The following is a 13850-nucleotide window of genomic DNA, read 5'->3' on the forward strand; positions in this document are numbered from 1 at the left end:
CAGCAGGCTGACAGTCTTTTTACCGATTTGAGCAAGGTGGATGTGTTGCGTAGTTCCTCCGTTACAAATCAAGAACTTCCAGTAAAGATGACACTGTGAGATCACAGTTTCAGCACTACCACAGCCACCACTATGCAGCAAGGGGAGATAGAGAGAGAGAGAAATAGAGAAATAAAGAGAAGATGACATTTCTAACCCCACTTAGAAACCAGATATACAATTCCTTGTGCCAGAGACAGAAGAGAAATCTGAGGTGGTAAAGCAGACTAAAGCACAGCTATTGGGCCCAGGAGTCAGAAGGACACAGAAGTGGCCCCTGTGTCAACCCCTAAGAGGCAAAGTTTCTACGTGAAGCAGAGCAACCAGAACCTAGATCACTTTTTGAGCCCAGGCTCCACCACCCGTGAAAGGAAATAAGAAAAGCTACAACACACAGCTGCTTCAGGGTCACGGCTTATAGAAAGCTCTGTGACTAGAGAGTCTGGATGAAACAGACAGTGTCACCTCAGGAAAAGGCGCCAGCCACCTGCTGGCTCCATGACTGTATCTGTGATGTTCTCAATACCGCCTGAGCCACCAACACAAGATCTGGTTCTGGACTTGGGGTAGTGGGGAGAGGATGGAATGGGGGTTGATGATTGATAGAGAAGGTTAGGTGGAGGCAACTGCAAAACAGCTTGCCAGAAAGGGGTGTCAGGTTGTGGGGAGGGGAAAGAGAGCTACCAAGAGAAAAAAAGAAATTCCTACTTAAGCTGAGCCTGCAAACAAAAATCCAAAAACACATGAGGAAAATACATAAGCAAAACAGCTAGCAAGGTTGATAATGAGATTTATTCACTTCAGAAGATGAATTCTTGTCAGAAAAGGAATAGAAATGCTAGAAAACTAGACTCAGAAAAATTTATAGCTAAGTAGACATTTTAAATATGTTTGACTAACCACCAGAAGAACAGAAATATAATCCCTATTTTCCCAACTAGCAGAAATAAGAGGGTAAGGAAGAAGACGATCAGTCCAACAAAAAGTAGGAAGATGAAAAATAAGAAAGACAGGGGAAATCAAGGAAGAATATAGTGGACAATGAATAAATACTTCCTAGATTTTCCTAGCTTCCAGTATGATCAACAAAAACCCAAGTTTACCAGACTAGTGACCTTTCTCAATGTCAGCAAAAACACCTTCAGGTAGGACGTAGTAGAGTTTACAATGGAATTTTATGTGAAGAGAGGCTAGTTTTTCTTTTAACCCACATTGGGAACCCAGATATTTGCCCATTATCATCTGAAGCCCACTATGCAGGAAGCACCTGCCTTAGGACTGTCATTACCAAGCACAGCATCCCTCAAGGGGGTAGGTTTGTTTGGTGAACCCTCAGGGAAACTCTAAGGAATAAATATAAGGGTAGCACTAAAATCTGGACAACCAATTGTACCAGAGCTTGTCAAGGTCACTGTGGGCAAAAGGACCTTGACCAGATCTGCTCAATGATTGCCCTTCCTCTTACAACCAGCCCCACATCCTGTCAGATACATTTATAATTCTGTGATTGGATTTCAAGCAAATACTCCCTCCCATCAATACCATAACCTGAATCGGGGCAATGATTTTGTTAGTCTTCTGAAAATTTCCAAATTTTCCAGATCGGCTCAGTTTCCTGGGCCTGGGAGAAAAAGCTCACTGGGCTGTGTGCCCCAGTGTCCTGAGAGATGAGGTGCTTGCCAAGTCTTCTCTCTGGGAGCCAGAAATGTAAAGCAGGTAAGGTAAATTGCATTGTTGTTTTGGTTTGGACCTGAGAGGCAAACATCCAATTTGAGATCAAATAAATGGATTCTGGGCCTGAACAAGCTGATTAAATAGGATTCACTCTAGAGCAGTCTGAAAATTAGAAAGAAGCACTGCAAAATTTTGCCTTTACTTTCTGGGCTAAAAAGGAGAAGCTCCCCCAAGGAGGGGACCCATTTATACCAGATACCATGTTTTACAATTAGAAAAGTGCAACTACAGACTTGGGAAATAGAAAAGAGTCTTATATAATTTTGACTTGAATGAAGATAAGCAGAATTTAAATTTACAGCACCAATGTTTCCAAAATAAAGACAGCTAACATTTATCAAGTGCTTACTATGTGCTTGACACTGTTTAAAGTATGTAATAATTACACAATATTTCTTAACTCACTGCTTGAAAAAATAAAAAACAAAGCCAAATACCCCAAATCCTGTGAGGTAAGTGTTATTATCTCTCCTTTACAGATGAGAAAACTGCTGAAGAACAGCTAATATGTGCTGGTGCTGAGATGCCCACCTAGGATGTCTGTCTGACTCCAAAGCCCATTTACTTAACTATTAGCCTATCTAGAAAATAGGCTTACTTTCAATGTACTCAGTAATACTTAACAATGTAAAGTATTAGTCCAAAAAAGTACAGGATGTTTGTGTCTCACCTATAATGTAGCCCACACCTTGTTTTCCTTCCTAGTAGCTATCCCTAGTCTCTAATTTACAGAATTTCAAGTTGTTTGAGAATCAACATCTCAAAGAGGGAAACTCCTTCTTCCTAGGAGGTGAACCATGATTAATCTGAAACACTAAGGCAATCTTGTTTCTCTTTGCTGGGGACTGGAGGGCATGCAACACAGCTCTAGCCACTGAGAACTGGAAAAATTCTGCTGGCAGAATCTGGGGGAAATTTTGCTCCATGATAAACAGATCATGAGAAAGTCTGTTGCATTTTTTCTTTTTCGAATGTGAGTGTGTAAAGTATGATGCTTGGACTTGAGGCAGCCATTTTAGGCTTGTCTGTCTACGGACAAAAAGCCAATATGCTGAGTATGGTAAAGCAGAAAGGTTTTTAAAAGCCTGACTGTCTAATGACAGATTGAGCCAATAAACCAAACTTGGAATCCTCTATCTCCAGACTTTTTGCTACATGGTATAATTATATATCTTTGATGCTTAAGCCATTATTAAGCATATGTCCCTGTATCCAAATGCATTCCAACTTACACATACATCTTTTGTCTATGTATAGGCATATCATATATTTATATATTTTTCACCTTTCTTTATTCCAGTTGACTTTTAGCTGTGTAGCCAAACAAACCCAGTCAGTCAAGAAAGGAAAGGAAATACATTTTGAAAGTAGTTTATCAATACTCTTCTGGAAAAAAAAAAGTTCAAGTTTTCTGTACTATCATTTACCAAGCCCTATCCTAAATCCACCTTAAATGCAATCACTTGCAAGCTATGACTGAGCAGTAAACAAAATAAAATATACCCCCAGGTCCCTCCTTAGTAAAATAAGCAGTTTGAACCAGATGATTTTTAGGTAAACTTTAGCACTGACATTTATACTTTAAGAAATGTTTATCTTGTAAAAATTTCTAGCAATGACCTATAAATAATGACCACATCTTTAAATACATCATAAAATAATAATAATTTATCAAGAGTTTTAAATCTTTTCCCTCTGCCTACCTCAGTTCCTCATCAGAAAAATGTGAAAAAATGAAACTGATGCTCTTAAAGGTTCTTTTCATCTGGGGCACTCTTGAATCTGGCTAGAATCTGAAGTATGTGGTTCTAATCCTCACTGACTTCTACTCAAAGCTTATGCAGTCAGTTATCTGGCAATATGTAAATCATACATAGAACTTTCTGGAACACATACTTACATTAAAATTGAATTAAATATTTCCTTTCCTTTCTTGAATTAAAAGTTAATGGACTCACTTGGACTGTGAGCTCCTTATTTGCCTTCTGTATCCTCAATGCCTAACACAACATATAGTATATAGTAGGTACTTCATAATTACTAATTTTCCAATAATGGCTACCACTTTTTGAGCATCTAGTATTTAAAAGACATTTTAAAATAGGGTTTCTAAAATCCTCACAACAGTCCTGCAAGGGTAGCATTTTTACATTTATAATCTAAGTAAAATTGGGCTGCCTATAGGTCAGTCTCAGCATAGTGTCACATCCAAAATAAACACAAATCCAAACCCAACAACATTAAGAAATTGTGTAGGTCTTTAGTGAAGTCAATTACATTGTAAAACATACAGCAGAAACTCCCTGTACCTGTCTTCCTAAAATCTCACAGTACCACGAAGATCCCCAATCTCCACCTTTTCCAAACTCCCAAAGAAAACTCTTGCCTCCTCCCAATTCTAGTTCACCCCATTCGGTTCTCTTCTGTCCTTTGGGGAGTGGCCTCATGCCCTGTATGACCTAAATTTGTTGAAAAGTTTAACCTCTTCAAGCTCTCCAGTTTTCCCCAGTGTCCATTGATTTTCCCAAGTTCACGCTGCAAGAATTGATCACACTAGCATTTGGACGCAGTCCTCTGATCCAGAGCCAGTGTCATTCCACAACACCATGCAATGGCTGTGCTTTGCACTGCTTATGCAAAGTTGCTCTGTCATGGATAGATATCCATTAACCAGTGGCTGCCTCCAAACCACCTGAAGAACTCCTTAAAAACACTTCTGCTCCTCACACCAGTCCCTGTGAGTCAGAGTGTCCTAGGGTGAGACCCAAGATTCCACATTTTTAACAAGCTCTCCAGGTGATGCTGAGGCATAGTCAGGTTTTGAAGCACTACTTTATACTGCAAAGGCTTTAGAATTGAGCTACAGAGTAGCTCATGCCCATAGGAACAGGAACATTCTGCCCATTTTAATGTTTAACCTTCCCCTACAACATGATGTTCCAGACACACAGGCAGTCCTCAACGCCTGCACACCGTGGGTTTAAAAAATGTTAGTGGTGATGTGCAATTCAGAATGTATTCCCCAGAGAAACTGTGACTGGAGATCCTAGCAGGGCTGGGAGAGGGCTCCAGAGCTTTGCGTCCCTTCTCAAAGTGATTCTGTGAGAAGATATACATAGAAGTCTCCACTGGGGCTATCAGGAAAAATTTACCCCGACCCCAATTCCACTCCTATCTCGGGAGCTGATAGCACAAGGGGAAGTTCAGATGGTGACAGAGAGCAGAGAGCTCTAGTATTAAGGGGAAGAAGTCAGAAAAGGTGTCTTCTACAAAACCTACAGGAAGTAGACCCCCTGTAAGGAGGGATACAAACAGCAAGATTTTCAGGGCCCCTGCAGTGGCTTCTTACACAGAGTCAGGGCACTGACAGAGGGAGAAGGCATTCCCTGGGCAGAAGAGGCATTTAGAGGAAGGGAAATAGGAGGGCCCATGGCCTTAGATCCCTCAGGCAGCTGTAGCCAGGGATCCTGTCCAGGATCAGAAAGATGGGACAGACAGGCCTATCCCAAGGGCAAGCCTTTCCTCAAGCAAGTTCTCACTATAGAAGTTCCCTCTCCTGGGTCTTCCTCAAATCTCTGCTCTCTTTGGAAAGGACTTCAGCATCAAGAGGTGCCATCAGAGACCCCTCCAAGGGTTTTAGTCACTGAAGAAAAAATATTTGGCCTCATTGTAAGGTGATCTTACCACACAGGTTCTGAAGACAGTTTGGGAGTGAGGACTAGTGTTATTTGAAACTCAATTGCAGTACATGATTAGTAGCAATTCTTGTCAACAAACATTTATCAAATACTTACTGATGCACTAGGCCTGGGGAACATGTGGCAAGAGTGAATCAATCCTTGGCAGGGCATCGAGTACCAGAAATCAGAACACATGATCCGACAAGCATAAATGTCCTTATGAGTCTGCTGGAACAGAAAAATTGAATACAGAACTACCTCAGAAATCCCAGACATTTACTTGCTCAAAATAAGGCTGGGAAGGTCAGTGGAATCATTGATCACAACAGTCAATGTGTGGTTAAATCCAGTGTCGCTAAAACGTAAGTTCTGATCTAACATCAAACATGGGTTCTGTACAGCTATATCTTTACAAGGGAATGAGATTTCACCCCTTCCCTATGGGACTTCCACAGCACATTGACAAATCAATACAATCACCTCTTGGGTTAGCTACAGGGACATGCACATGGGTAACTTTTTTGTTGTTGTTACTTTATGCTCCTCTACTTCTCATCCTTCCAGGTATACTCCTCACATCCTTTTTGTAGTATTCCGGCCTTCAATCTTGTTTTGAATGGACTGACATTGTTCTTCCTCTCCAAGACTGCTTTGCAGAGTTAATTTAGGCAGTAGAATCCTTTTAGCAAAACAAAGCTTCCATGCAACTTCAATATTTTAAACATAAAAACCCAGATCTCTGGGTCTCTGTCCTGTCTAGACCCTGTCCACCCTCAGAAGCAACTCTGACACCTTAGGAACATAGCTGCCCTAAAACACTAATCAGTACCAATTCTTGCCTGTGAGGCAGAGACTGCAAATTACCGTTCCCGTACCACTTTCTTCTTCTTTCTTAGTAACAGAATTCAGATTAGGGTGGGAATGAAACCAACTAAATGACTGCATTTCCCAGACTGTCTTCCTGCTAGGTAAAACCAGTCCTGTGACTGAAGTCTGGTCAGTAAAATGTAAGTGGAACATATGGGACTCCCAGAAAGACTCCTTAAAACGGAGAGTTGTGCCCTTTCTGTCTTTCTATTCTTCTTCTTTCCGGCTGCCTTGAATATGAATATTATGACTAGAACTTCAGCAGCCATCTTGGACCATTAGATTACTTTAAAGGTGGTGTCTATGGTGTCTATGATCTAGAGAATATGGGGCAGAAAAGACAGACAGAATCTGGGTCTGGATGACTTCACGGCACTGTTATTCCAGTTATGCCCCGCATGCCTCTGGACTTCTCTTTAGGTAAGAGAATAAGCCCTGTATGTTTGATTCAATGTTGTTTTGGTTTTTCCAAAATATGCAGCCATATCAAGTCCTAAATGATATAGAATCTGTCCATAGTTAACTTTTCCAGTGAAAACTTCCACTGCAGGTCTCTTCTTCTTCTTTTTTTTTTTTTTTTTTTTTTTTTTTTGAGACGGAGTCTTGCACTGTTGCCCAGGCTGGAGTGCAGTGGCGCGATCTCGGCTCACTGCAAGCTCCGCCTCCTGGGTTCAGACCATTCTCCTGCCTCAGCCTCCCGAGCAGCTAGGACTACAGGCGCCTGCCACCACGCCTGGCTAATTTTTTGTACTTTTAGTAGAGACAGGGAATCACCGTGTTAGCCAGGATGGTCTCGATCTCCTGACCTCGTGATCCGCCTGCCTTGGCCTCCCAAAGTGCTGGGATTACAGGTGTGAGCCACTGCGCCTGGCCAGGTCTCTTCTTATATACTATGTTTGGAAAAGAAAAATTATTAAGAACTAAGATAAGAACATACAGCCATTATGGTATATACTATATGGATCAGATTTGTTTATAAAATTAATAATAATAGCTAGTGTTTACCGAGTGCTTGCTGTGTGTCAGGCTATCTGTAAGCACTTGTGCATACATTATTTTATTTAATGCTCAAATTAACCACATAAAGTAAGTAATATAATGGACAGTTTTCCAATGGGGAAAAAAACGAGGCTGAGAGGAGTTAATAACTTGCCTAAAGTCACACAGCTAGTTAGTTGCCCAGCAGAGATTTGAGATTACATCTCTCTTCCGTAACAAGCTCCAAATATAAGGGGCCTTAGAGTCTAAGCAAAATAAGTGAGTAGATAAAAGGAACTTTTGAATTACTTTATAATAAAGACAATTTAAGCAGTGTACTTTATCCTAAGATTTAAATTATGTTTACTTTCATGATCTAAACTTTAGATTGAAAAGGTCTGAAATCAAACTAACTTGGATACAAATCCTTGCTCTATGTCTTCCCAAAAGTGTGATCTTGGGCAAAATTCGTCAGCTTCTCTGAGCCTCTGGCTGTCATGCACAGTAAGGTGTGAATTGATGAGATAATGTATAAGAAGTTTATGATACAATGCCTGCAATGATGAAGAAGCTATTATCAATTTCGTGACACAGGCAAGGTGAAATGAGAAAAATGAGGTAAGAATCAATCGACTTGTTTTATGAAAGAATTTGAAAATCACTCTTTGGAGAACTGGCATAGAATAGTAAAATGTTTATGATGTTTTAGTACACATTGACAGTGAGAGGCTGAGCAAGATACTTCCTCTTTAGTCCCAGTTTTATCATCTGTAAAGTGGGAAAAACAATATTTTCTACACAAGGTCATTGAAAGAAAGAAATGATTACTGCAAAGTGCTACACCACATTATCATTATTAACCTCCACTAGCCCTTGCCACTTAGTTTTTCCACATGAAGTGATAAAATGTCTATCCCCCTTTCTTGTTTTTCACATTTCAACCTATTACTGGGATTTCTTTCATACTATAAAAAATCAATCACAACACTTATGATTCAGAAATGTTAACCCTAATAAATGTAAAAGAATAAGAATTGGATGATAGAGAAAAAACAGTGGCAAGCACACAAGAATGGTAATTTTTATAGGAGAAGTGGTAATTACTAAAATTATAAAGTCTGTTAAGAGACTGCATCAAAACTTAAAACTTTTATGCATCAAAAGACACAATGAACAGAGTGGAAAAGTGACATACAAAATGGGAGAAAATATTTGCAAATTATATATCTGATTGAGGAATTGATATCCAGAATATATAAAGAACTCCTACAACCCAACAATGACAAAAAACCAAATACCTTGATTTAAAAATAGGCAAAGGACTTCAACAGACACTTCTCCAAAAAAGATATACAAATAGCCAACAAGTATATAAAAAGATGTTCAACATCACTAATTATTAGGGAAACAAATTGAAACCACCATGAGATATCACCACAAAGCCATTAGAATGGCTACTGTCAACAAAGAATAAAAACAGAAAATAACAAGTGTTGGTGAGGATGTGGAGAAATTGGAACCTTTGTGCTTTATTGCTAGGAATGTAAAATGGTGCAGCCCATCCAAAAGCTAATCCACCACAATCACCAAATAGGCTTCATCCCTGGGATGCAAGATTGGCTTAACATATGCAAATCAATAAATACAGTTCATCAAGTAAACAGAACTAAAGACAGAAAAACCACATGGTTATCTCAATAGATGCAGAGAAGGCTTTCGATAAAATTCAACACCACTTCATTAAAAACCCTCAATAAATTAGGTATTGAAGGAACATACCTCAAAATAATAAAAGCCATCTATGACAAGCCCACAGCCAGCATCATACAGAATGGGCAAAAGCTAGAAGCACTTCCCTTGAAAACTGACACAAAACAAGGATACCTTCTCTTACCATGCCTATTCAACATAGTATTGGACGTCCTGGCCAGGGCAATCAGGCGAGAGAAAGAAATGAAGGCATCCAAAAAGGAAGAGAGGAAGTCAAACTAGCTCTGTTTGCAGATGACATGATCCTATATCTAGAAAACCCCATAGTCTCAAAACCTCCTTCAGCTGATAAATAACTTTGGCAAAGTTTCAGGATATAAGATCCACATACAGAAATCACCAGCATTCGTATACACCAACAACAGCCAAGCCAAGAGCCAAATCAAGAACACAATCTCATTCACAACCACCACAAAAATAATAAAATACCTAGGAATACAGCTAACCAGGGAGGTGACAGATCTCTACAATGAGAATTACAAAACACTGCTCAAAGAAATCAGAGGTGACAAACAAATAGAAAAACATTCCATGCTCACAGATAGGAAGAATCAATATCATTAAAATGGCCAGACTGCCCAAAGCGATTTAAAGATTCAATGCTATTCCTATCAAACTACCAGTGTCATTCTTCACAGAGCTAGAAATAACTTTTAAAATTCACATGGAACAAAAAAAGGAGCTCAAATAGCCAAGGCAATCCTAAGCAAAAAGAACAAAGCTGGAGGCATCATACTACCTGACTTCAAACTATACTAGAGGTCTACAGTAACCAAAACAGAATGGTACTGGTACAAAAACAGACATACAACCAATGGAACAGAATAGAGAGCCCAGAAATAAGGCTGCACACCTACAACCACTGACCTTTGACAAAGCTGACAAAAACAAGCAATGGGGAAAGGATTCCCTGCTCAATAAATGGTGCTGGGATCTGGCTAGCCATATGCAGAAGATTGAAACTGAACCCCTTCGTTACACCATGTACAAAAATCAACTCAAGATGGATTAAAAAACTTAAATGTAGAACTCAAAACTATAAAAACCCTAGAAGAAAACCTGGGCAATACCATCCTAGATATAGGAATGAGCAAAGATTTCATGACAAAGACACCAAAAGCAATTGCAACAAAAGCAAAAATTGACAAGTGGGATCTAATTAAACTTAAGAGCTTCTGCACAGCAAAAGAAACTATCAACAAAGCAAATAGTCAACCTACATAATGGGAGAAAACTTTTGCAACCTATGCATTTAACAAAGGTCTAACATCCAGCATCTATAAAGAACTTAAACAAATTTACAAGAAAGAAAACAAACACCCCTATTAAAAAGTGGGAAAGGACATGAACAGGCACTACAAAAGAAGACATACATGTGGCCAAGAAACATATGAAAAAAAGTTCAATATCACTGATCATTAGAGAAATGCAAATCAAAACCACACCAGTCAGAATGACTATTATTAAAAAGTCAATAAACAACAGATGGGGACGTTGAGAGAACGAGGAGGAAGGAGAGAAAATGGCATCCATAGATTACAGTACCTATAGCCAAGCTGCAGCACAGCAGGGCTACAGTGCTTACACCGCCCAGCCCACTCAAGGATATGCGCAGACCACCCAGGCATATGGGCAACAAAGCTATGGAACCTATGGACAGCCCATTGATGTCAGCTATACCCAGGCTCAGACCACTGCAACCTATGGGCAGACTGCCTATGCAACTTCTTATGGACAGCCTCCCACTGGTTATACTACTCCAACTGCCCCCCAGGCATACAGCCAGCCTGTCCAGGGGTATGGCACTGGTGCTTATGATACCACCACTGCTACAGTCACCACCACCCAGGCCTCCTATGTAGCTCGATCTGCATATGGCACTCAGCCTGCTTATCCAGCCTATGGGCAGCAGCCAGTAGCCACTGCACCTACAAGACCGCAGAATGGAAACAAGTCCACTGAGACTAGTCAATCTCAATCTAGCACAGGGGGTTACAACCAGCCCAGCCTAGGATATGGACAGAGTAACTACAGTTATCCCCAGGTACCTGGGAGCTACCCCATGCAGCCAGTCACCGCACTTCCATCCTACCCTCCTACCAGCTATTCCTCTACACAGCCGACTAGTTATGATCAGAGCAGTTACTCTCAGCAGAACACCTATGGGAAACCGAGCAGCTATGGACAGCAGAGTAGCTATGGTCAACAAAGCAGCTATGGGCAGCTGCCTCCCACTAGTTACCCACCCCAAACTTGATCCTACAGCCAAGCTCCAAGTCAGTATAGCTAACAGAGCAGCAGCTACGGGCAGCAGAGTTCATTCTGACAGGACCACCCCAGTAGCATGGGTGTTTATGGGCAGGAGTCTGGAGGATTTTCCGGACCAGGAGAAAACCAGAGCATGAGTGGCCCTGACAACTGGGGCAGGGGAAGAGGGGGATTTGATCGTGGAGGCATGAGCAGAGGTGGGCGGGGAGGAGGATGCGGTGGAATGGGCAGCACTGGAGAGCGAGGTGGCTTCAATAAGCCTGGTGGACCCATGGATGAAGGACAAGATCTTGATCTAGGCTCACCTGTAGATCCAGATGAAGACTCTGACAACAGTGCAGTTTATGTACAAGGATTAAATGACAATGTGACTCTAGATGATCTGGTAGACTTCTTTAAGCAGTGTGGGGTTGTTAAGATGAACAAGAGAACTGGGCAACCCATGATCCACACCTACCTGGACAAGGAAACAAGAAAGCCCAAAGGCGATGCCACAGTGTCCTGTGAAGACCCACCTACTGCCAAAGCTGCCGTGGAATGGTTTGATGGGAAAGATTTTCAAGGGAGCAAACTTAAAGTCTCTCTTGCTCGGAAGAGGCCTCCAATGAACAGTATGCGGGATGGTATGCCACCTCATGAAGGCAGAGGGATGCCACCACCACTCTGCGGAGGTCCAGGAGGCCCAGGAAGTCCTGGGGGACCCATGGGTCACATGGGAGGCAGTGGAGGAGATAGAGGAGGCCTCCCTCCAAGAGGACCCCGGAGTTCCCGAGGGAACCCCTCTGGAGGAGGAAACATCCAGCACCAAGCTGGAGACTGGCAGTGTCCCAATCTGGGTTGTGGAAACCAGAACTTCGCCTGGAGAACAGAGTGCAACAAGTGTAAGGCCCCAAAGCCTGAAGACTTCCTCCCGCCACCCTTCCCGCCCCCGGGTGGTGATCATGGCAGAGGTGGCCCTGGTGGCATGCGGGGAGGGAGAGGTGGCCTCATGGATCATGGTGGTCCCGGTGGAATGTTCAGAGGTGGCTGTGGTAGAGACAGAGGTGGCTTCCGTGGTGGCTGGGGCATGGACCGAGGTGGCTTTGGTGGAGGAAGACGAGGTGGCCCTGGGGGTCCCCCTGGACCTTTGATGTAACCAATGGGAGGAAGAAGAGGAGGACGTGGAGGACCTGGGAAAATGGATAAAGGCGAGCACCGTCAGGAGCGCGGAGATCGGCCCTACTAGATGCAGAGAACCCGCAGAGCTGCATTGACTACCAGATTTATTTTTTAAACCAGAAAATATTTTAAATTTATAATTCCATATTTATAATGTTGGCCACAACATTATGATTATTCTTTGTCTGTACTTTAGTATTTTTCACCATTTGTGAAGAAACATTAAAACAAGTTAAATGGTAAAAAAAAAAAAAAAAAAAAAACCAAAAACATGCTGGTGATGTTGTGGAGAAATGGGAAAATGGGAATGCTTTCACACTGCTGGTGGGAGTGTAAATTACTTCAGCCATTCTGGAAGACAATGTGGTGATTCCTCAAAAACCTAGGAGCAGAAATATCATTTGACCCAGCAATCCCATTACTGGGTATATACCCATAGGAATATAAATCATTCTATCATAAAGACACATGCACATGTATGTTCACTGCAGCACTATTCACAATAGCAAAGACATGGAATCAACCTAAATGCCCATCAATGACAGATTAAATAAAGAAAATGTGGTACATATACACCATGGAATACTATGCAGCCATAAAAAAGAACTAGATCATGTCCTTTGTGGGAACATAGATAGAGCTAGGGGTCATTATCCTTAGCAAACTAATGCAGAAACAGAAAACCAAATACCACATGTTCTCATTTATCAGTGGGAGCTAAATGATGAGAATACGTGGACACAAAGAGGGAACAATAGACCCTGGGGCCTACTTGAGGGTCAAGGGTGGGAGGAGGGAGAGGATCAGAAAAAATAACTGTTGGGTACTAGGCTTAATACATTGGTGATGGAATAATTGGTATAAAAAACCCCTGTAACACAAGTTTGCCTATAAAACAAACCTACATATGTACCCCCTGAACCTAAAAGTTTTTTTTTTTTAAATAAAATGGCGCAGCCACTATGGAAAACAGTATGATAATTCCTCAAATAAATAAAAAATGTAATAGTCGTTCAAAAATATTAAAAATACAATTATTCTATGATCAGCAATGTCAATTCTGTGTAAATACTCCAAAGAGTTGAAAGCAGGGACTCAAACAGTTGTGCACCCATGTTCATAGCAGCACTATTCACAAAAAGCCAAGAGGTGGAAGCAACCCAAACACTCATTGACAGATGATGGGATAAACAAAATGTGGTATTTACATACATTGGAATACGATCTACCCTTAGAAAGGAAATTCTGACACATGCTACGACATAGATGAACCTTGAGCGCATTATGCTAAGTGAAATAAAAACAAACATTGTCACAAAAAACAAACATTGTAGGATTCTGCTTATATGAGGGACG

General features: G+C 41.3%; 1 protein-coding gene and 1 pseudogene across 1 annotated transcript; both read left to right on the forward strand.

Annotated features, from left to right (window-relative positions):
- The first annotated feature begins 10590 nt into the window (after window positions 1-10590).
- Window positions 10591-11325, forward strand: LOC129033594 (RNA-binding protein EWS-like). Its single transcript, XM_054482361.1, has one exon. The coding sequence runs from the start codon at window positions 10591-10593 to the stop codon at window positions 11323-11325; it is 735 nt and encodes a 244-aa protein (XP_054338336.1).
- Window positions 11326-11412: 87 nt separating this feature from the next.
- On the forward strand, window positions 11413-12561 carry LOC129033565 (RNA-binding protein EWS-like; annotated as a pseudogene).
- Window positions 12562-13850: the final 1289 nt, after the last annotated feature.

Source organism: Pongo pygmaeus, chromosome 1 (assembly GCF_028885625.2).
Source record: "Pongo pygmaeus isolate AG05252 chromosome 1, NHGRI_mPonPyg2-v2.0_pri, whole genome shotgun sequence".
In the NCBI taxonomy this organism is placed as follows: Eukaryota; Metazoa; Chordata; class Mammalia; order Primates; family Hominidae; genus Pongo; species Pongo pygmaeus.